At 40.1% G+C, this 25,408-nt stretch overlaps 2 protein-coding genes across 2 annotated transcripts in view; both read right to left on the bottom strand.

The window, feature by feature from the left end:
- Positions 1 to 25,408, bottom strand: part of ARHGAP26 (Rho GTPase activating protein 26) — a 531,098-nt gene that overhangs the window by 48,087 nt on the left and 457,603 nt on the right. The window lies entirely within an intron of this gene.
- LOC118841563 (60S ribosomal protein L34-like) lies at positions 13,712 to 14,077 on the bottom strand. The gene has a single exon (XM_036749096.1). The coding sequence runs from the start codon at positions 14,060 to 14,062 to the stop codon at positions 13,712 to 13,714; it is 351 nt and encodes a 116-aa protein (XP_036604991.1). The 5' UTR covers positions 14,063 to 14,077.

Raw genomic sequence — 25,408 nt, 5'->3', positions numbered from 1 at the left:
GTAAGTTGGAGACTCAGATGTTCGTAGTGATGACTTAGCTTGCGGAATAGAAGTGTTTTCATTCCCAGTCGGCAGGAATGGACAGCTGGCACTTCAAAGCTGGCAAATTCCCAATGAAAGATCAATGTTGTCTCTGTATTTAATAGGCTTTTCTGATCCAAGGGTTATTTGTTGAAATAGATAATGTGATATTCAGACCCGCAGTGGCAAACACATATACACAGTCTTCTCTCTGAACCCCTTTCTGGGCTGCCACACCTCCAAATTTGAAACACCTTAGCCCTTGCTTCCGAATCAGAGACAGCAAGATTCTACACCAGACTTGGGAAGATGTAATATTGAATGCTGTGTGGCTGACATTAAAGAGAGAGAAACGGACATAGCAAACAATCCTAAGAACTGCAGGCTTCTCAAATGAACGCTGTCCCAGCTTTGAAACTGTAAGAGGTTGATTTCAGTACTAGGAAAACTGTATCCTCTCTATATTTATCCTCTACTTCTCATCCTCCCTTTCTAAGCCCCCTCCCCCACCAAAAAGCAAAATAAACAAAACACCACCCCAAACAGAACCCAACAAGCATCCCCCATACCCCACCACCAGTGGAACCTCTCCAGCTCCCAGCTAATAAAGCCCACACAGAAAGGGTTATTCTAATGTCAGCGAAGGGAGACACTGGTTGCAGCCTCAGTCCTCTAACCTCAGAATAATAATAACCCTTCCTTTAGCATTCAAAGGACAAGCCTCCTTTCTGATTGTGAGCTCAGAAGCTGGCACTGGGGCACTGAATTCTCTCCTCCAGTGGCTGCCGCCTAAATTGTCGGACTAAACAGGACAGCAGTCACTGACTTCAGTGCAAGCCAAGTAGGGAATTTCCACTCATCGACGATTCTATTTGTGTTTGAGCTATGCTACCACCTGTAGTTTGTGTGGGAAGGTGAGGAAGAGGGAGGGGAGGGAGCCAAGAAGGATGGGTGCCAATCATGGTTAACTCATTCAGTGAGCTGGGTGAGGTGTGAAGATGTAGGGGGTGCCAACCCCTGAGGGTTAGCATCAGGAGGAAGCAGGCTTTCTGGAGGCAAAGAATGGGAGCTGGGGCAGCCTCAGCCCAGGTCTGCATTCTTGGACCATCAAACCACAGGGATTATGGGACTGAGGACACCTTACTTAGAGCCTACGGGGAATGGCCTCTCACCCTTCCCTGTGCACTTCACTCTATGTTCACAAATTTTATGCAAAGCTATAGTGCTACTACATGATACAAGGGCTACTACAATAATTAAATCCTCTTGCACCTGTCACAGAGACAAAGTAACTGATTCAAGAGCTTCTCATGCTGTATGGAAAATGGAAAAAAGAAGCTAAGATCAAATCCCCAAGGCTAATTTCTTGGGCAGAAATGAAAAAGTGGTGTGAAGCAACCAGCCAACTCCTGGCGAGTATTACGGCTCTCAGCCACCTATAAAGACACCTCTTAGCCTGTGTTATAAAATACCAACTGGAGTTTACTAGAACCAAAGACCAGATTCAAAAAAAATATTGCATTTTTCCCCCTGGCAAGAGGATTTATGGGTACAATAAGGTCCTCGTGACCTAGTTTTGATTAGGTGAGGCCAAGTAAGGATGTGGCTCCACAAAAATTGGTCCCCCTGAGTGGTCAGACAAGATTAGATGCAGCAGCAACCCTTACAGAAGGTCTGATCAGGATAGGGCACTCAGGTCTGATCCCACGGTTCTCAGGAGTGGATAAAACCCAAATGCCACATGAATTCCTTGCCAGGACAAATTATCAAGTCAGATGTGAAATGTACTTGTGTAACGCAGGGTTCCTGGTTGGTTTATAAAGTGGGCTCTTAGGGTGTCAGCAAATCCAAAGCCATCATTTGTCACTGAAAAGGTTTGCAGAACCTGGGGCTTTCAGAGATATTTAAGCAGCTCTTACACTACCTCCCAGCCCTAGCCTAATGAAAACCTCCCAGAGGATCATGTCTAGAGTGAGGACCCAAAGTCCAATCCTTTGAAAAACCTGCTGTCAAGAAATGCTTCCTACTGAAATTCATGGTTGCTTTGACTTAGTTGGAAGATCAGGAATGAAAAAAGCAATTAACACGAGAGTTACATCCCAAAGATGTTTTATGAGAAATAAAAAACACCTCAGACGTTTTGGAGCAAATAACCTGAGTCAAGAGAAGGTTTTTCATTCAAGTCATTTTTTTTAAACACAAAAATACTATGGAGATTTCAATTTTCTAGATACTTTTGGGAGCAAGCCTCAACCACTAGAGAACTAAAGCTATAACTAACTACCAGTAAGTCCCACCCAGGGATGGGGAAAATGAATCACTGGGTGATGAACTCGAACCATAGCTCACTTAGTCTGTTTCAAGCCACCATAGGTAGCAGTCAGGATATTAAGTCACGCCAAACAGACCAGGGAAGCCACTAAACTAAACTAAAAACAACACACCCTAGGTGGTCTCAGGACTGGCTAAAGAGGCTGACGTGGATAACATGCACTATGCCAGCCCAGGCAAGTCACTTCTCAGTACCCCAGGGAATATGAAGACTCTTAGCGATAGAACAGCCGCTAATACGAATTGGTAGAGGGAGTTTCCTTCTAGGAGAGTTCCCTACACCAATAATATTCACAGGTCTGGATCAAGAAAAAATAAATACTCAGAAGCCTTCACAGTTATACATGCATAACCCAGGCAGATTTTCAAATCCAGCCCTTATTGAGCTACATGGTGCTGGGCAAGTCCCTTGATTGCCGTCTGCTTCAGTTTCCTCATATGTAAAATGGGAACATTAAAGCCCTTGCCTACTTCCAAGAGTTACTGTAAGGACTAAGTATCTGTAAGGTGCTTTGCAAATGTTAAAATGCTTTATAAAAGCTAGCAGCTGTTGCTACTACCACCACCATCATCACCACCACCTAATTTGACAAAGTGTAGAAGACGAGTTAATTCCCTTCTTTGTCCGTGAGCTGTACAACGTTGCCAGCTTGGAATCAGCGAGTGTTTGAGCATCACTCAATGATCATTCTAGTTTCAGACAATGAATGTCTTCACTGTGGACACACGCTAATAATGCTAGTTAAGTACTCCGGAAGGCTGATATGTAATCAAGTTTAACCAGGATGGGTTTCCACAGGAGCTTATACCTTACTGGGAAATTATAACATGTACACAGTTAAATTCTTACAAGATAATTTGATGATGATGATTCACATTTTGAATTAATTTTGCTCTATCAAAATTCTACCTGCTTCCTTAATTTAGAAAGGCTAAGTGATTTACTCAAGGTTACTTAGTTAATAGCCCAGGTCTCCTTTAACCTATTGTTTTTTCAACTTCACTGGACCGAACCAGGTGGATAACACCAGAAACAGGAATTCTCTGCTTCAATGAGACAGAAGGACCTTGTTCTAATATCGTCATCTGACATGGCTGGCTACGTCTGACATCTTTGCTTTCTGTTCAATGTAACTGTTAACCTGATGACTACTATTCACTTCTGATGATTCATGTGGGAATAAATCATGGTGCCAGAAAAACTCTAGAAAAACTTGCTAGAAAAAAATATATATCTTCATTTAAAAATATTGCTAAAAAAATGCCAACCATCATCTGAGCCTTCATCAAATTGTAATCTTTTTGCTGGTGGAGGGTCTTTCCTCAATGTTGATGGCTGCCGACCTGGCTGTGGCAATTTCTTAAAGTAAGACATCAATGAAGTTTGACACATTGATTGCGTCTTTTTTTCACTTGAACACTTAGAAGTCATTGTAGGGTTATTAATTGGCCTACTTTCAATACTGTTCTGTCTCAGGGAATAAAGTGGCCTGAGGAGACAGAGACAGACTGGACAGCCAGTTGGTGGAGCAGTCAGAACATACACAACATTTACTGATTAAGTTTACCATATTATATATACATGGTTCATGGCACCTCAAAAGAAGTACAATAGTAGCATCGCTGATCACAGATCAGCGTAATGGATATAATAATAATAATGAAAAAGTCTGAAATATTGAGGGAATTACCAAAATGTGACACAGAGATATGATGTGAGCATATGCTGTTAGAAAAATGGTGCTGTGACAGTTCCCCCACCCCTGGGATGTTGGGTTGAATCTAATTACATGGATGTTACTAGGAGCACATGTTAATAAGTTTATACATTAGGTCAGAAAATTAATTTCACAAATACATGATGTGCAAGGTGTGGTATTAGTTCATCTAAAAGAGACCTGTGGGTTTTAAGTGACTATAAACTCAATGACTCTAAAGTGCGATGAGGCAGCCACCTTTCCCCTGAATATTTACAATGTAGGTTCGTTATTGAAATTCATTCTGGGATGCCAAATTTTAACTTTTGTCTGATGGCTCTCTAGGTCACCTCACTTTGAACTGCCATCCAAAGGAATTCCCTTTCTTAAGCTTTAAAATAAGTTGTCTTACCAAGTGCTTTTTAACATAAAAGTTTAAAGGTTTGGTTTTTTTAAGCTACCTGAGGGCTAAGTTAAATTAATTTCTCACTTTAGTTTGGTTCATTTCAGTCAGCTTTAGAAGACTTGAACCATAAAGCTTTTAATTGAGCATGTGCTGGATGAAGTAGACATGCTGATAAGCCTTGCCAGAAGAGAACAGGAGAAATCTTGAAGAAATACAGGGCAGAAGTTGAAATTCAATATTTTGCCTAGAGAGGCCCACCTGTCAAGTATAGAGGTTAATTTCCCAAGTGATACTTTCAAAGTAGAGTACCACTCTCCACTAATTCCCACTGCCCAAGAAGAGAGCTTCTGTTCATAAATAACATGCTTAACAGGAAATTCACTCTTTGAAATTATGTAGAACAGCAGATGTTTTGCTGTGATTTCTTCACCTTTCTTAAGAGAAAAATGCAAGGCCTTCTACCTATGCTTTAGGGAAGAAGACACACATGTTATAAAGACACTTTAGCTTCCTCTTCAAGTTTATTTTTTACTTAAGAGAGGGAACTTTAAAAATGAGGAAAAATAAAAGAGCTGTTTCTTCAGAGCCCAAAAATGGAACCACAGAGGAAAACGAAACCTGCCTCCCAAACCCACAGCCTCGACCTCCTCTCAGCCAGGTGTTGGATTCTGTGCAAAGAAGAGTCTATTCTTTTTGGAAGCTCCTGGATCTTGGTTACCTTTCTAAATAGTGGATATTTCCCTTTGACCAGAAAGCCTAAAATATCTCTTCTTATGGGGAAGTATGCAATTTCCTTCAGCCCTTTCCAGAAAATACTGGGAGTTAGGTAAAAACACACACACACACACACACACACACACACACACAAAACAACTCTTTATAAAACAAGTTATGTGGGGTATTTTTATGAACATTAAAATGGCCATGGGAGGACTAAGTAGAACCACTGTAAAGACAGAGATCCTCAAAGACACGACCCGGTCAAGCACATATCTGTCTGTCGTCACCTCTGAGCATCAAAGTGCTCTATCTGTAAGCTCCATTAGGCAGGCTACTTCTATTTCCCATGAGCTGGTTTTTAAAGAGATTTTTCTACCCCTTTGATCATTAAAAATTTATAAATGTTGCCAGATGCAAACATAACCTTGGAAGACTAAATTTTAACTCGTTAAAAAAAGAAAACAACATTACCACTTAGCCATTTGATGAAACAACAAAGATTAGAGTTAGCATTTCTAACGAGATAGCTCTAATCAGAGACACAAACATTTCTGGCAGTTTTCCTCTAAGTAAGAAAAGTCTTCTGATGCTGCTGGGAGAGGTGATCTGGCAGGCCCTCCCAAGATGGAAAGGATTTAGGTAAGAGCTGGTGATGGACTGAGTGTCCATCCAAGGAACAGCCTCGGATGGTGTGAAGTCAAGTCAGTCAGTCTGTCAACAAGCACTAGGTGCTTATTATATGGTAGGTAGTAGGGATACAAAGAAAGGCAAAAACACCATCTCCGCTCTCAAGAAGCTCGTATTCCAATGGGAGAAACAAGTAAATAATGAGGTAGCTAAAAAAATATACATGGTATCATCAACTGAGGAATGGCTGAATAAGTTGTGGCATATGAATTTAATGGAATACTATTGTTCCATAAGGAATGATGGGCACGCAGACTTCAGAAAAACCTGGAAAGACTTACATGAACTGATGCTGAGTGAAGTGAGCAGAACCAGGAGAACACTGCATACAGTAACAGCGATACTGTGTGATGACTAACTCTGATAGATTTATCTCTTCTTAGCAATGCAAAGATCTAGGATAACTTCAAAAGGCTCATGGTGGAAAACGTTATCCACATCCAGAAAAAGAAATATGGAGTCTGAATGCAGATCAAAGCATATTATTAGATTTGTTTTTTGTTCTTTCTTTCTTGTGGTTCCTCCCACTGGTTCTAATTCTTCTTTACAATATAACTAACGCAGAAATGTGTTTAATATGAATGTAAACGTAGAGCCTTTATCAGATTGCATGCTGTCTTGGGGTGGAAGGAGGGGAAGAAAATTTGGAACTCAAAATTTTATGGAAGTGAATGTTGAAAACTAAAAATAAATTAATTAATTAATATTTTAAAAAATATACATACAGGGTAAGTAGAAGGTAATATCAGATGGAAGGGCATTAACAGCAAAGGGAGCCAGGAGAGGCTTTCTGCAGAAGGCAGCATTTGAGCCCAGTCTTTAAGGGAGTTAAGGAGGCCGGCAGGTGAGGGTGAGGATAGTGGTAGTTCTAGGTATCAGGGCCAGCCAATACACTTTTGCTCTGCCTCACTCAAATTCAATTCACACGCAAGTCCAAGACATCACCCTTGTGATGTCATTGGTCTTCTTCAAGAACAAAGGATAAACAACAATAGTAGAGAGACCTGAGGATTGGTCACAGCAACTTTCAAAGACTGCCTATTTCTCCATTAGCACAGTGTCTGGAACACAGTAGGTGCTTAATAAATGTTTGACTGATTGAGAAAGGATTAAGATATTTATGGAGAAGGTGTTGTTTGAGTGATGCAGAAGGGAATAGGATTGAGCCTTGACTTGAATATAGATCAATGATCAGTTAAATACAATTGCTTCTTGAAGACAAGCAAAATAAGAAAAAAGAAGGGAAAAGGAAAGACTGCCTAGGATAGTCAGCAGGGTTGAAATCTTCCTCAGTCCAGGGAACGAGCAGGTTGTCAATAAATATTTATTAAGCATCTGCTATGTGCTCAGAATTGTGTTAAGTGCTGGGGATAAAAGAAGCAAAAGACAGTCTCTGCCTTCAGGGAGGTCACAATTTAATGTGGGAGAGAACAAGCAAATACGTATTTAACAGAAGAAGTAGGAGAGATCCTATGAGAATTTAAGAGGCATCATGTAGTTTTTGGATTGAAATTTCTTTGTGTATCAAAGACATATTAGTTTATAAACCAAAATGAAAAAGGAACTGTCACAAAAATATTTTATTGGTATTTTTACATAATGCCAGGTAGAGCTGTAAGTATTTCTGTGTGTGTTGGTATGTTGATATGTGCATAAATGACAATTATGTCTGAAAATAGCAAACTGCATGTTTTGCATAGGAATTGTTAAAATTATTTAATAAAGGGGTAATTAAAATAGCAAAATAATACCCACACTGACATGATTGTGAATACTTAAAGTATCATCACTGAAATAAAAGAAAAAATCAATCTCAAGGTGATTTTTAACTTTTATAGATATAGAATAGTAGATTCAACCTAAGTATATAAACTCAGCACTCTCACTCACCCTTATAGCTTAGACAGCACGACACAATTCATCTACATTAAGGTTTGCTCTTACGTCTGCCTGTCTATGACAACAGACTTAAATGAGCATCAGAGGAATAACTCATACCTACGAAGTACCCACCTATAGCTAGGTATCAGATTTAAAAGCTTATTCCTTGCTTGGCCCATGCATAAATCCAGGTGCAGCCCAGCAGGAGCCAACTGGCTAATGTCTCATTTGTGTATAATATCGAGAAATCAGACATTACCACTGTGCTACCTGGTTAGGAACTGCAGGTATGAGGAATCCTTTTGATTGGTTATTCCATACCTGAATATTAAAATAAAAAACAGAGCTACCTTCACTCTGCTTGAGAAATATGGCCATTTCCTAACATTCAGAGGGAATAGGTGAACTATTTTTAGACTGACCTCTTGTGACCCAAACCGTTTCTGCTGGCTATAGGATCATGCACCAAGAGACGGAAGGAACCTTAGAGACCATTTAGTTCAATCCCCTCACTTTACAGATGAGGAAACTGAGGAGTTTAAGTGTCTAGTACAAAGACTACACAGACATTAAGCGTCAGATATGTGAACCCAGGTCCTCAAACTCCAAAGTGATTGCTCTTTCTGTGTGACCAGGCTAATTCCTCTCCTGCTGTTTGTCTATTCCTGACCCTACTGCCACCCAATCATATTTTAAAAATTTACCTGCAAAGTAGAAATGAAAGAAAAAACAATTTTTTGTGTGCTCCAAAAACGCTGGGCTAATATTAGCTAAAGATGGCAAGGGGATGTGGGGATGTATATGCTATGTGCGTAGCTGAATTCTAAGAGGGATAAGGAAATAAATTCTAAAGCCATTACTCAGCAAGCATGCTATAAATCAGTGTAGGCCTTGGGGGACAACTTTACCTGGCTGAGAAGCAAAAACCAGAAGGGAACAGGGAGAAGAAAATAAATAGGAAGCTTAGTTCCCAAAACACAAACCTAATAGAAAATCAGAAATGCAATTTGTGGGTTTTATGGTTACAGCCACACCATGACTAAGTATGGTTCTTCTAAGCCTCCTGTCCCTATCTTTTTAATTTGGAAGAAACTTCAATTTGGGGCAAAAGATGAATTGACCACTTTACTTCAGGGGAAAGTTTGTATTGTTTTGTTTTTCCTTTTACTAATAAGAAATGAGGAATGACAAAAAAAAGGCGGGGGGGGGGGCGGGGGAGGCGGACCATGGGTGTGACAGCAAACTGCTCACCTAAAACAAAAGTGTTATAAAACTTTTCAGGAAAAATTAGTACTTACGTCAATACATTTAAGAAGTTTGATACTCTGGATGGAAGATGGAAGAAGAGGGGTGAACTGAACAACAAGAAGAAGCCCATGTTCAAGGAGACAAAGAAGGAAATTTCAAGCATCTCAAGGACAGCATCATATTCAGAACTCACATGCATAACATATCAGCATATCAGAGGCATGTATGGGCCCAGAGCTTGCTGCTTGGTTTGCTCCCATGTAACTCCTGGCGAGCTACCAAGAAACACAGTAATTTTCTTCTGAGAAGCTTTCAAAGCTCCAGAGCCAGAAAATGAATTTTTCTCTAGTGTTCATGGAAGTCACTAGAGGGAAGGAAAAGGAATCTTAATCAAGTTCTAAGATGTGCTCTTTTCAACAGTTGTCAATTTGATGAATAGAGGCCAAAACCCAACACACTCATGTTTGCTACAAATTGTCTAAAGGTCTTTAATGGAGCTGATAACAAGGGTCTCTCCCCACAAATTTGTTTCCTCACTGAATCAACTTAATTTAACACTAAGGAGGTGAACTAATAGATAATCCCCTCATTCCCCACCAATTTGTTCTTTTCTCTTTTGCAATCTGGAAGAACATACCCCTACTAAAATTCTGCTGAGATGCCTCCATCAAGACATGGAGGTGACTCTGGACTCTCAAAGACTATTCTAATATAACACAAGCTAAAGAAGCTACCCACCTTTCCAGTACACTTGGAGGCAGTATAGCGCAATGGAAGGTATGCAGAATTTGGGTTCCATTTCTGGCTCTGCTACTTGTTTCTTGTGTGACTTTGGGCAAGTCAATGTGGAGCTGGTCTAAGCGACCTCTAAAAGCCCCTTTAAAATCTATGATCTAATAACAAACTTAAATTAGAAGATACTTATCACCTCCTGGCTTATCAACCTTAATAGCCTCCCAAGGTAATGATTGTCCCCCTAGACACAGGACAAATATGATCATCAAAGATTGGGATTCTTAACTTTTTTTATGTGTGTTGTGGACCTTACCTCACCTTTGGAATTTTGGTGAAACCTATGGACCTGCTCTCAGAAAAAAAATTATAAAATCCATAAGATTACAAAAGAAACCAATTATATTGAAATATATCCATCAATATATTAAGAAGTTCATGGACCCCATGTTAAGAACCCCTGGCCAAAGGCATAAAGAGTTTATGATTTGTATTAGTAGAATTAACCAAACCAGAGACCCCACAAATACTGATGGAAGCTAGGACAGTGTTAAGCTTAGACCATTCCACCAGTTAGTTGTAATTAAAGTTACAACAGTCATTCTGCTTGGTAAAAAAGGGTGGGCTTTTTTTTGGAGTTGTTTGTTTTTTAATCTTCAACCTATTAGAGAAAGAAGTCAACCTCATTCTAGGATGCTGAGGTACCAACTCAGTCCAGGACATTTAAGTCTACTAATACTTACACACGCTGCCCCTTTTGAGGAAAAAAAAATCTGATTATTCAGGATGAAAAACATTAAAGAAAAAAGAATTTCACTTTAATGTTTTGTTTCTAGTAACATGTAAGAAACCAGGGAATGCAATTCAGTTTAAGAAGAAGTAAAGGAAGACACAGCCTATACCATGCTGGAATCCAGAAAAACTCTACATTAATAGAAACGCAAACAACTCCTGGGTGAGGCACTGAGTGTAGTCTGCACAATGCACAATGCTTCTTGACAATGGGACAGTCAAGTCTTGTATTTTAATACCAGGAAAGCTCATTTACAAGAGGAAGGAGAATGAAGATCACTGATCCAAATGAAAATAAACACTGGGCTTACTTTCACAGGTTAGCCAAAGCATAGTAACCAGATGCTAAACATAGAAACTATGTCTAAGGAGTAAAAATAAAGCTGAGATTTTCTGTAAGTGTATGCAATCTCTATTTATACACTGTCCTTAACAGGCTCAACACAAGGCTGTACCATCTTTACTATTCCTCTGATCTAGGCAGCAATTTCATTTTAGCTGCTTCCTAAGTGGCACTGAGATCCAGCTAGAGTCTAAAGTAAACAACTCTCTGTGAAGGCTGAAGGTGCTGGGAGGTGCTGGATGGTCTTGGGTGTAATGCAACTGAGAGGAACGCCACACTGATTTCGGTCCTACTTTGCCTGCATTCCACATTAAAAAAAGAAACAAAACCTAAGCATTGAGAATGAAATGGAATATTTTAGGGCTCTATGCGACACTTACCAATGAAAACAGACGCTCTCCAAAAGAAAATCTGAGCTAAGAAACAAGACTTTTCTCAGATGGTGAGATGTATTCAACCATGAAGCAATACTGTATAACAGAAATACTGAAAACTCTCATGAAAAGTCAATCAAAACCATATCAGATAAAAACAATGGAAGATCCATTATGGAACAATGGAAGATCTCAACCAGCTGAGAACCTGGTGAAGGGCTAGCTTTGTTAAAGTAACCCTGGGGTCTACTTTCTATTGGCTCAGGAATGCTCATTCTCCTTCTTAGAAGTGACCAATGGAACAAAAAACAAGAACAAAAACAGAAAGGGGCAGCTAGGTGGCGCAGTGAGTAGAGCACCAGCCCTGGAGTCAGGAGGACCTGGGTTCAAATCCAACCTCAGACACTTGACACATGTACTAGCTGTGTGACCTAGGGCAAGTCACCTAACCCCAATTGCCCTGCCCCCCCCAAAACAAACAAAACAAAACAAAGGAAAAAAAACCCCAAAACCAGAAGTGACCAATGGAAACTGCATGGCATTTCATAAGGCTGACTGTCTCATTATTGGAAGGCAAGTCATTTCTAGCTGTACTCTCCAAAGAAACAGAAAATATGTTGCCTGAGGAGGTAGACACAATTCAAAAATGAGCTAGTCCTAGGCAAAAGTCACAAAAAGTCAAAGGTTATCTCGTTCATTAGTTTCTATAGCCAACTAATAAAGTACAGAGACATAACAAGGATTCACTTATCCAAGAGAAAGGCCAGAGAAAAGGTGGCAGCTGAAGGAGGACAATACAGGAAGCCTAGCTTTTGTTTTGAGCTCAGTTGCCTTTTTCATTGTAGGGCTGGTGGCTAATACTTCTCAAAGGAGTCAAGTGCAGATATGTAAATACATATGTATAAACATAGAAAGCTAGGTAGTATAGTACAGAGTGCCAGAAAATTCATTTTCCTGGAGTCAGAAATACTCATCTTCTTAAGTTCAAATCTGGCCTCAGACACTTATTAGCTGTGTGAGCCTGTTTGCCTCAGTTTCCTTATCTGTAAAATGAGCTGGAGAAGGAAATGGCAAACCACTCCAGTATCTTTGCCAAGAAAACCCCAAATGGGGTCACGAAGCATCACAACACCCTGCTCCCTATCCATTAGAAAAGTAAGAAACTGAAGTCCAAGGAAAGGATATGATCTGCATAAGATCATAAGGCAAGTTAGTGGTGTCTGGGCTAGAAAGAAACCTGGCTTGTCACTCCCAACCTACTGCTTTTTTCCAAGGTCAAATACTATATCCATGTCATAGGATTAATTTTAGCATAACGCATTGGCTCTGGGCATTGGGCCACATTTGAAGTAAGCATATACAGAAGGTATAAGAATGTAGTTTTCATGGAGGGGTCCACGGACCCCCCTCCAGGGGTTTGTGTGAATAGGTTATAGGGTAATAAACAACTGAAAAATGGCTGAACAGCAACATGCACAAAAACATCAACTGAGGCAGGAGGACAGCATAACGGAAGAGAAAGGATATTAGGCTAGGGATCAGAAGTCCCAGGTCCTCGCCTATCATGCTCACAGTATGACAAGGTATGGATGTGTCGGGATCTGCACTGAAGGAGGAAGCGTACACACGTAGATGAGATTTAAAAGCCATCACGTATTGAAATAACACTGAAACTCTAATATTTAATTTTGACAAATGGAATCTTTCTAAAGTGCATCACAAGATGGTGATTACAGAATCACAGACTTAGGTTTGGGAGGGACTTTAGGGATATCTAACTCTGTAGTTCTTACTGATGAGGATGAAGCAGAGAGGTCTTCAGTGCCATGGCCTGTAGTAAGCAGGATAGCCAGAATGTGAATTCAGTTCCTTTAGCTGCAGATTTAGTATCCTGCTTTTTTAACTCTGCCATATCTACTAGGACACAGTATAATTTAACCTTTCCTCGATGATTCAAGGTTCATGATTAAAAACAACAGTGACGATATTATGTTGTCTTATGGTGGATATCTTTTGGGCTGCTGATGTATGGAGTGCTGTCTGCCCCTCTACTATGAATTTAATGCTTTTTGTGTTTAGTTTTCTAAACTATTTCCTTCTGATAGCTCTTTTACTTCCTCCTTGGCAGTCAGGCTGTTATTTCAAATGTTGAGCCTAGCCTCAACCATCCACAAGCTGTGGCTCCCTGACTTCCCACTCCTGTAATCATTTCTAATCTGTAGTGGTCTGGGAAACTAGATAATGGATTACATGAGAATTATGTATGAAAGGCCACTGATTTTCACTTTAAAGGCTATGGCAGAGAAAATTTTGATTTGTTCTGATTAGCATAGATGGCAAAACCTGAAGCTAAGGGTAGAAGTTGCTAATAGATTTGAGCTTGATGAAAAAGATACCTGGAGCTGCCCAAACACTGGTTTCTTTTTTTTTTTTCAAAACAAATTTTAATTTTTTTTATTATTCAAAAAACATATCCTTTTTATTTACTTTTTTGACTCTGTGCTTGTGCCTTCAACACCTTCACAACAATTTTCTGCTCCTCAATCAGGAAAGCACGCTTGATCCTGTCACGGACATGCTTAGCACACATGGAGCCACCAGCCTTGCTGACATGCTTTTTTGTCTTCGATAGCCTTTTAAGAACTTTAGGTCTCACTGCACGAACACCTCGAAGTCTTCCTGGGCATACACCACAGGCTGATTTTGGTGCTTTTCCAACTTTCTTGGTATAAAGGTAAACAATTCTGTTACCCGGGGTTCGTGACAGCCGAGTTTTGTTGGAAGCTGTATTGTAGGACAGCCTACGGCGATATGTCAGACGCTGAACCATTTTTAATTTCTGTCAGGTCCATCACCGGAAGAGGGAAAAGCCCAAACACTGGTTTCTTAGTCAGTGCTAGAGGCCTTCCAGCAGAGAAGTTTGATAAGGACCTGTGGTAGATGTTGTAAAGTTGACCCCTCTTCAGCTATGACCCCTCTAGCTTGAGAATCTATCACATTCACCCTAAGACCTCAGGCTCTGGAGCCACCCAACCTTTCCCCATTGGTGTTTGCGTTACATAGCCAGCTATATCTAGGCAACATATCTCCAGCTATGCCTCATTTCACTCCCAGGAGCACAGCAGCCATCTTGCCCTAAATATGTATCCTCCTCCTCCTTCAGCCTTCCAGTTCTGGAACAAGAACCAAATTAACAAACTAACTTTAATTGCTTCTGCAAAGGAATGTCAGTCTGCTCCATCATGGCTCCACTCATCACGGCAATGATAACTTTTCCAAACCAAAACTGACTGGCCTTGGCCACCATTAGGCAGAAGCTGTCTTTACTTTTGCATTTGTATTCCCAGCTCACTTTGCATGGTGCTTGGTACATATCAAGCCCTTAATAAATGCTTTTTCATTCATTCATTATATTGAAGACATAGGTTACTAGGTCTCAGGTACCACCTCATCAACCTCTCTGATCTTTCAACATGCTCCAAAGGGGCAAATTTCTGCTCCTTCCATTCCTGGTGCTAATACTAAGTTTTCCTCAAGCTGAAATAATCTATAAATTGGTCGTGCCGCTGGCAATGGTTAAGTATTAAAATGTCTTGTACTAAGGAGCAAACAGACTATAGAAAACATCTTTCCCCATTCTCCACACCTAAGATTTCCATTCTCCCTCTTTAAGCAACTTCAAAATCCAACAAAATTTAATTTTACCAATCATCAAAGATTTCCTGTTGCTATCTCTTATCAGTAATAGAACCCTGGAAGGAAGGATGAGGTTACTTAATTGTCAGTCCTTTTTTCCTCATTAACACTGGACAGGTGGTTTGCCTTTAAATTGTTTGGGCTTATTGGATAGAAAGGTTGAAGATGGTAATATGAGCGCAGGTGTTTTTTGTGTTGGGTCTGAGGTTGCCAGGACAACTAGTAATTATTATTGAATAACTCTTGCAAAGTCACACATGACCATGAGATGTAAGAATTAAGGTTTTTCTCAATCTATATTCTGCAGTAAATGGAGCATTTTAGAGGGGAGGGGGCTCAAGGGATTAAGAGTGAGAGATGAATATTAGGTGAGAAAACTATATATAGTTCAAGCCAGCTGAACTCAGCATTCCTGAGGGCAATTTATGTGTAGTTTGGTGAGGAGCACACTGTAACCTTTGGAAAGCTGTCATAAAAATATGTAACTAGTTTCTCATGTTAGTTAGGGCTTTACAACTTCAACCAGAAATGTTGTCTCAAAAAGAGATTTCAAGTGTTTAGCATCTAATTTGGTACATTCTATCCTTGATACTGGAGACAGAGAGAGAGCTTAGCTTCAAAATGGACTTTCTCTGTTACTTCAAGAGTTAACACACTTATAAAAACAAGCTTGGAGTGTGTGGGTATTAGCAGGATTGAACGCACTGGACAAAGGGGAGAAACTTGTGGGGTCACTGCATCAATGCATTAAACATTCCAATTTTAGTTAAGACCCCCAAAAGAATATTCTTTTTTTTCCCTTATTTTTCGCCTGAACAAAATCACTTCTCCCTCAGGTTCCTGTCCATTACAAAGCATAAGGTTTTCCCTGTGAGGAAGCCCTCAGTTAAAGGGCTGAGTTCTATGGGGGAGGGGTGGAGTGGGGGATAAGTACACCCTCCTGTGTAGATCTCTCTGGCACATATAATCTGGGTCCTCAAAGAGCTACCATGGGTATTAAGCAGGCTTTCACCCGGGAGCAAAAAAGTATTTTTAAAACACCTGCTGTATCACTTGGTTATGCATTTCTGACATATTCACTGAAAAACACCAGAACCACTAGTCCTCACCTAGGAGCGAAAGCATTAGCAGGGCATACAGAGATAATTCTTTCATTCTTTCAGCTTAAGGGACATGTGTTCCCTGCTGCACAAAGGAAATCTCTAGCTCAATACACATAGGGATGGCCCCTGAAGAAGAAATTGCTAGATGATAAAAAAAATGCCCAAATCATAGCTTGTTTTATAGGCATAATGTAGTACAATCACCTTATAATGGAAGGAAGGCAAGTAAAATTATCCCTGTTTCATAGATGGGAAACCAAGGTTTAGGGAGGTAAACTAACTTGCCCATCATCACACAGGAAAATAATCTAGTTGAGACTTGAATCTAGTCCTCCCTGAAGCTTGTCTAGAGTTCGTTCCACTACATGTCTCCTGGTGTTCAGAACAAGAGCAAAAAAAACCAAAACCACAATTCTTATGTCAAAGTGACATAACGTGTGCAGCTCCTTAGCATTAGAGAGGACTTTTGAAGAACCTCTCATTCATCTCACTGTCTGTAATCCAGGCATATGTGGTTCTCTACGTCCAAAGTGTATATAGGTGTATGTATATATATATGCATAGGCATGTTTTAGAATCACTAGAATAAGTCCCATTAGCTAGACAGAGGGAAATGAGGAGTGCTTTCCCTAAAAGAATGTAAGATCATGGAGGGCAAGGGACTATTTTCTGTCTTTGTATTCTCAGTACTTAGCATACAGCAGGCACTGACTTCACAGGCACTTTGAAAAAGGCTTGTTAGTTGGTTGATATTTTGTTAAAAGATTATGACTAAAAAGGGTTAAAAGAATTGAATCCAGAGCATCCAAAAGGGCCACTGAAACATCTCTAAAGAATCATGACTTATAGAAATTGAATTCTTTCAAAGGTCATAGTTGGGAAATCTTGGGAAGCTGGTCTTGCTAACTCTGTTCAAATCGGCTCCACCCAGAAAGGAAGCAACAGGCTGGGTCCTGGCAGCCTTGCTAGCAGCAACTGCCCCAGCCTGCTGACCTTCTGGGCATGGTCACAGCACGCCTTTTAAAACCTGTACTTTTTATTGATTTAATAAATACATCACTCGCTACTTCTGCTATATCTGTCTTGATATATTATTATTGCCACATTTGGGTGTTTTCCCCTCACTCGAAGGTCAGTCTCATAAATCGAAGACATAAATAATGAACATCATAGGCATCTGAGAATCCGCAGCTGGATGGGACATCTGTGGGGTCCACCCAAGCAAAGTTAATTCACACTGCAGAGGCTGCTTATAGCTAGCACATGCAAGAATGTTCTATTTCTCAGTGGATTTCCTGGATCTCTGAAGACTTGCAAAATGTTTAGAAAGAGGTTCTCTAGATATATCAGCACCATAGCCTTCTGACAACAGCTAACTGGCCTTAAGGAACTGAAGCTGATAGAGCAAGGAGGGGGCTTGAAAGAAAAGCACTGAGAATCTCTGCTCTAATAAGAGTTGTTGGGGGCAGCTAGGTGGTACAGTGAGTAAAGCACCAGCCCTGGAGTCAGGAGGACCTGAGTTCAAATGTGACCTCAGACACTTGACACACTTACTAGCTATGTGACCTTAGGCAAGTCACTTAACCTCAATTGCCCTGCCTTACCCCTCAAAAAAAAAGTTTTTTTTCCCTTTCTATAATTATGCATCATAATTTACTAGCTGTATGACCTAAGCAAGTCACTTAATTTGTCTGCCTCAGTTTCCTCGCTTGTAAAATGGGAGTATTAATAGTACCTCTCTCCATTTGAGGTTCAAATGAGAGATGTGTAAAGCATTTTGTCAACTTTAAAGTGTTATAGAAAAACTAGGTATTATTATTATAGGGAAACCAATTCCTTTATATATGGTGCTTCCGAGTTATCCTAGCTATTCATAGATCTTTTTTTTTTTATAAATTACAGAGAAGTCTGAGCTTATCCACAGACTCTGCCCATAGGAAGTACATCCTTTTAACATATATATTAATCATATATCACCAAAGCCTCGTGGGATGGAGGTGACTATGGGCTCTCTCATGCTATACCAGGACAGCACAAATCTATGCAACTCTAATAAGCTAGAAAGTCTCAGACTTCGAAATGGATTGTTATTTAAGGACCAGTCATATCAGCTAAGTGCAGAGAAGCTCATTACTAAGAGAGTGGGCCAGAAAGTGATACATTTTTTTTAGCCACAGACAACTCTTTAAACCTTTAATTGTGTGAAAGAGCTATTGGGATCAGTAGTAGGAATATACCGATGAAATCCTGTCTCCTTTAGATACTGAAGCATCCATACACACACCCTTCATCTGTGAGATGACTGGAGTCTGACACGTGGTCTGGGGCAAGGCTAAGAGGTCCACATGGGTATCACAGCTCTGACTTTGGCCTTACTAACTCTGCACCAGTCAAATGAATTCTCAGAGAACAGAAACAAGTAGAAGAGAAAGCCTGCCTTTGAGCATCAGAGAAGACAAAGATGAAACACTCTCTGTTCTCAAGGAGTTTGTGTTCTATTGATGGGACACACAACATGCACAGAGATAATAGCCTGTTAGCTATTCTGTTTCCCAACTCAAAGCCTTTAAATGGGCTTCCCTCTTGCCCTCCTTGCTCACCTTTGTCTCTTGGAATTACTTTCCAGCTTCCTTCAAGGCTCAGTTCTGATATTACTTCCTAGTTATGATGAAAAATGTTGTCCACCTCCAGAGAAAGAACTGATGGAATCTGAATGCAGATCGAAGTATACTTTTTTTTTTACTTTCTTTTTTGGTTTGTGCTTTTTGCAACATGGTTAATATGGAAATGTTTTGCATGACTTCACACGTATAATCTATATCAAATTGCTTGCCTTATTAAGGAGGGGGAAAGAATTTGGAATTCAAAATTTTAAAAAAGGTTAAATTTTTTTCTTTTACATTTAATTGAAGAAAAAAAAGACATCACTTCCCTACAAGAGGCCCTTTCTGATCCCCCGCAACTGTTTGTACTTTCTCCCTCCTGAAAGTACTTTATATTTACGGTGTATATACTTTATACTATAGTGTGTAAATTTAGGCTGCTGGCTCCAGAGTAAGGAGACTCCCAAGTTCAAATTACACCCCTGGCGCTACCTGTATCACCTTGGATCAGTCTCTGGAAAATGAGGGAGTTAGACTAGATGAACTCTAGGATTTCTTTCTAGATCTACCTCTAAGATCCTCCAGCAAAATGTTAAATCTTTTTTTTTTTAATTTGTAGTTAGCCAACAAGCAATTATTGTTTATACCACCAGCACCTAGCACAGGACCTGGCAGATTATGTAGATGCTTAATGAATGCCTGAAGAACTGAACTGGCTTATCAAGAATACCACTAAAATGTATACAAGGCAATTCTGGCCAGAATCTTTGAGGCTCTTCCCCTCCCAGATTGAAATTTCTGTGATGGTAAATTAGGCCATCTTCTCTCTCAATTCTCACTTAGCCCTTTTCACTGACTGGGCATTGCCTCAAACAAAGTAAGACCTGGGAAAGACTTTTAATTTAGAAAGGCCAAGGTCACCCACTACATCCTGGGCCATTGACAGTCATCTTGATTTCTGCCTTGCCACTGGACTTTGATGACTCTGGAGGCAGCTCTGTCTCACTTAAATCCAATTCAGGTCAAGACATCACCCTTGTTTTGGACAAACAACAATAGCCACAACAATGAGATACAGAATGAGATTGCTCCTTGCCTAAATTAATTAATGAGCAGAGACTTACTGGCCTACTATGGGCCAGGCAGGCCTTAAGCTAGGTACTAGAGAAATGAAGCCAAAAATGAAAGTTTCTAACCTTAAGGAATTTATATTCTATTGGGATGCAGATGATACACACACATACATACATATACACATACATAAAAAATCATTTTGGGCAAGAGTCAGGAGCACTTGAGTTGAGCTTTGAAGGAAATGGAATGCTAAGTGGAAGTGAGTATATTTTAGATATGGGGAGAGCTTCAGAAATTTTAATTCCATGAGCTTCAAATCCCATGCCATGCCTGGCAGATCAATTTAATAGAAAGAAGTTAAAAAGAAGTTGATGCTGCTTGTTTTTATAGGATCCATGCCAGGACAGACTTCAAGTGAAGCCCTAATTTTGTTTGGAGCTACATTTGTTCCCCACACAAATTAGCATCTGCTTTCTTCGCAGATCATAGTATCTTACAGTTGGAAAAAAATCTTAGAGACCATTTAAATCTAATTGTCTCATTTTACAGATGACTGAAAAGGCCCTAGGAGGTTAAGTCACTCGCCGGAGGTCATGTAAATTCCTAACAAAGAGATTTTAAAAAGTGATTAGAGGCATTTTAACTCTAGCACAATTTTCAGGACGTTTATTTATCTGGATTGCATTCTCATTCAGTACTCAAAACATATATGCTTTGGACAGAGATCTTAAAAGGACAGCACATTTTAGAATTTGAAATAATCATGAAGCTAAGAATGTCATGGCATGTAAAACAGACAAAATTCAAGAAAAATCATAGCCTCAAACTTTGGAATAATCTGAGATTAAGATAGTTTTCAATCCCATCACAAAATATGGTTCATTCATCTGAAATGTGGGTTTGTGGATAGTTGGTGGGTATTTGAACATATTCTGTATTCCATGCAGTCCATTAATTTGAAATGGAGCTATAAGTTAGTTAAACAGTAACAGAACAGCTTTGGAGTGTTGCAGAGTTTTTTGCTCTGGGCCTCTGGTCTCATCAGAGAGGCAGCATGAGACTGAGGACAGGGCACTGGAAGCCTAGCAAGTCATTTAACTTCTCTGTGCATCTATTTCCTCATCAGCAAAATGGGGGGCGAGAGGGGTTAGATTTAATGTCCTTCAAAGTTCCTTCTAGCTCTAGATATAATATAATCCTATCAGCCACTATCATGGAAATCCACTGATGCAGACTGACAATCCATCTGTAACTCCTAGAGAACTGTGTGGGGTTATTTGATTGGACTTCTCTGATCCAGTCAGTCATGAGGGGCCAAACAGCCAGGACATGTCAGAAGTGGGATTGGAAGGAAGCCCATGTTATTCCTCATCTTAGAGTATGAGGATTAAAACAACAACAACAAAAAAGAATGGTATGTGTAAGGAGAGTGGGGAAGGGGAGGAGCCCTGTTTTCCATGTGGGATCTTCATTATGCTGAATAGTGAACCTTCGTTTGTAAACACCCTCATCTCCCATCTTTTTCTCCCACTGAGCTCTACTGACAGACATCTGGCATGGGAAAGAAACCCTGCTGACTCATGAAGTGTGTGGGTCAAATAGAGCAGTTTTTCCATTAAAAAAAAAAAAAAAGAGAACCACTAAAAAGCAAACACATAAAGATCTAATTGGTCATCAGGCAGGAATTCAGAGCCTTAACCAAGTGAAAAGCTTGTCAGGTTCCTGATTGGTGAGACAGGCTTTGGCTGGAAGAGGGGAAACTAACTCAGAGCCAGTGAAGGGGGAAAAAAAAAGGAAAAAAAGGACATTTCTCACAATAACAACACTCTCCAAAGACACAAAGTGAGTACGGCTCAGAATTACTTGGTGGAGTTGGGGCGGAGGCAACTCCCAAAATGTTTATGGGGGCCAGGGAGTCTCATGTAGCTTGGAAAAGGGGTGGTGTCTGGGAAAGAAGTGCGCGCGTCAATGAACAGGACTGAAATGACTGTAGGAGTGATGAAGCCAAAGAAACCTGAAAAAGACTGTGGCCAAAAACGCCTGTGTTTCCAAAGTGAAAACTTGATTTCCTTGAGTTGGTCCCAGGGCTAAGATATGTTAAGCTTTGAGAAACTATTATCTTGAACGTCTCAGGGAAAAGATCAAGGTAGAGAGAATTTTTTTTCCCCTCTCTTAAATCTCAATGTGGCCAGAAATATAGATGAGGACAGACAGAATAAAACCATTAACTTTTCACCTGGCTGCCACTGCCTCAGCAATTCAAAGGCCTATGTTGGGACGGGACCATTGTTCTCAGCACCATCATTATTAATCAACATTTATCTATTTACTGTTACTTCATCATTCATTTCTTTTTAAAAGCAGAAGCATCTTGGGAAGTTGGGCATTCTCCTTTAGAGTCTAGTTTGGAGAGTTCTTGCTTGACACGTAGGTCAATGAGGAAGTGGGAGTGTGTGGATGGACTGACAGAAGATCACTGCCTATTCTAGCAACTCTGGAGGTTCCCTCTTCTACTGCCCCTCATGCTTTGGTTGCTATTTAGCAACAAAGACTGCAGTGGACTAAAAAAGAGGAGTAAACCAAACTTTCTTGGCAAGGAAATCAGAAGAGGGTGAGAAGCTATTTTTATCCTATGTCCTCTCTGATAATCAGCTACTGAAAACTGCCTCTGGTGGTGGCACTGGGTAGCTGTGGGGAACCAACAGAGATTGTCATGTCTACAGAGAGTTCCCCACCCCTTCCCCTCAGGGCAACAATTCCTTCATTTACATTATAAGCAAGTAAGCATGTTATATGAGTTAACTGTTGTTACAGGAGGCACAAACGCTGAAGATTGGGACATACATGTATGGAGTTTAGCATTGAAATAAAATAAAATTTAAAACAAAAATTAACGTGGCATTTATTTATTAATTTCAAAGCTGTTATCCTGTTATACTACGACAAGATGAGAGTTGGGAGGGCCTACCTTCTTGATTTATTTGCCAGTGTTGTACAGTGGGATTTGGAGTCAGAGGTGCCTCGGTTCAAAGTCTACCTCTGATAACCTGTGACCTTTAATGGCAAGTACATTAATGCCTATGAGCCTCAGTTTCCTCATCTGTAAAATAAACGGTTGGGGCTAGATGACCTCTCAGTTTCCTTTCAACTTTTAGTTCTAATTCTATGAGCCTAGGTATGATAGTGTCAGGCAAGTTTTTGTACATACAGCCTCCCTGATACAGTCCTCCTTCCTACCAGCAAGCCATCTCTCATGGCAAATATTAAAAAAGAAAGTTAAAACAAATTCAGCACAGCCAACCTCAGTCCTGTCTGACAGTTATACACAAAATTCTACACTGATAGTTCCCTACCTCTGCAAAGGTGTGGCTGTGTGTGTGTTGTGTGTGTGTGTGTGTGTGTATGTGTGTGTGTGTGTTCTCAACTCTTTTTAAAGGACTGCTCTTAGGTTTAGTAGCTTCCTACTTTCTTTCCTAACACAACCAAGTCAAGATCCTTCAAAATACAAAAAGCAAACAACAGAATAATGACAGGCTTGTCATTGTGAAAGATGAGAAAGAGGAGAAAGTCCCTTGTTTTGATCTCTGATTCACTACCAATTGAAGGATCTGATTGTACAGATGCTGCTTTTATATAAAGTTTTTATGAAGTGTCTACTACGACAGGCCCAGGTATCCTAAAGGTCTTGAAAGATGCTCCCTTTAGGATTTCTTTAATCAAAAAGAGAAGAATTCCCACATGCTAGCTAGAGGCTAGAACTGAGATCATAGGAACACAGATTTAAAGCTAGAAGGGACTTTGGAGGTCATTTAGTCCATTTCCCTCATTTTACAGATGAGGGGAATGAAGCCCCAAGACGACAAGTCCCAACTATATGTGCAGCCTGATTTGTCGTCAAAGAGAAAACTAAAGCCTTAGCACGCCACCCCAAAACTGTGAAGATCCTGGTAAAACCAAACTAAATCACAGCGTGAGAAAGGTGGTTGGCTTTTTAAACAAAATTTCCTACCAAGACTTTAAAAGTACCAGGTGACGAAGGGGACTTCAGACTCCCTGTTCATCAAGTTTTCTCCAGAGATTTAATCGGAGAGAAGCCGAATTAAGTCTTCGAAGGAGCCAGGAGAGCTCCAAAAACAGAAACAATTTTTACTTGAATCAAGCCTTGTTTATCCACTAAATTCCCGAGGCTGCTCTGCAGCAGCTCACTGGCCGGTGAGACACGAGGGGACGTTTGGCTTTGGCAGGCCCTTCAGGAATTTGGCAAGCCAACCAGTTAGGTCACCAGAAATGACTTGAGAATGCCTCTGTGTGTGGGGGGGACATGGGGGGCGGGAAGGAGAAGTAGGATGATTACTGTTGTTTATGTGGCAGTCAGTTCTCTGAGTGCGATCCATTAAGGAAAGTCAAGGAGAGCAATGACTGACAGAAAAACGAAAAGCCTGGGTCTCTCAGCATATGGAGCTCTTTCCCTTGCCAATTCATTCATTTAACATTCACTTCAACAAGCATTTATTAACATGCCCTCATGCCAAAAGCTATCCTAGGAGATAAAAGAGACTTAAAAAAAGTCCCTGCCTTCAAGGAGTTTACATTTTATTGAGAGAAAATAAGGTGCGTACATATAACTGAACACATTGTAATACAAAGTAATTTTGGAGGGTGAGGAAAGAGGGCATAATTCAGATGTTCCTTTAGGAAAAAGATCTTCGGCTCCCTACTGAATTCAGCAATGATCTGGTCAAATCATGTCCTTTTAAAAGATAAGGCAAGTGAAGCTCCAGAAGATGAGGCAACTCGCCCAAGATCAGACAGTTAGAGAGTCCAGGACTAGAACCTGCGGATCTACTGATAGCCAATCTCATGACACTTTGAGGGAGGAGGGGCAGCGTGCAATAATATCATGTTATGAAATCATATTCTTAAGTTAAAAAAATCTTTCTTATCTTCTAATCTGTACATATGGCAAATTCTTAACCTCTCTAGGCCTCAATTTCCTCATCTGAGGAAGAATGAGGAGGTTGGACTATTGCGCCTCTAAACTCCTTTCCAATTCTAATCAGTATCTAAAAGGGAGGGTCAGGGGCTTGATGACAACTCCAAAAAAACTGTAGAAATATGTAATACAATTATGTTTTAAAGTTAATTTTTTAATCCACAAAAATTTTATTTTCTCTTTCTCCCACCACCAAACCCGCACTGGAAAAAAAGAAGAAAAACCAAACAAACCCTTGTAACAAATATGCATAATAATGCAAAAGAAATCCTTGTATCAGCCATATCTAAAAATATGTCACATTTTTCAGCATATTATATTAGTTGCCAGGTTTGTCATTGCATCAAAGCAGGTATCACAAGTCTTTCAAAAGTTGTTTATATAACACAATACTTATTACAAAAACTGTTCTCCTAGTTTTCCTTTCTTTACTCTGCATTATCATTTCATACAAATCTTCTAGTGTTTCTCTGAAATCATCCCTCTCATTTATCATAGCACAATAGTATTCCAGCTCAATCATATACCATAATTTGTTCAGCTATTCCCCAAATGATGGACAGATTCTTATTTTCTAATTTTTTGCTAATACGAAAAGAGCTGTTATAAACAAACTATATCATGAAATTATTTTCATCTTCATAGCAAGCAAGCACAAAGATACACCCTGGAGTGTGGAGGTAGGCTGGCCTTATTTCTTCCATCTG

This window comes from Trichosurus vulpecula, chromosome 3 (genome assembly GCF_011100635.1).
Source record: "Trichosurus vulpecula isolate mTriVul1 chromosome 3, mTriVul1.pri, whole genome shotgun sequence".
Taxonomy (NCBI): domain Eukaryota; kingdom Metazoa; phylum Chordata; class Mammalia; order Diprotodontia; family Phalangeridae; genus Trichosurus; species Trichosurus vulpecula.
The sequence above is the reverse complement of the archived record's forward strand: the minus strand, read 5'-3'. Positions and strand labels throughout refer to the sequence as shown.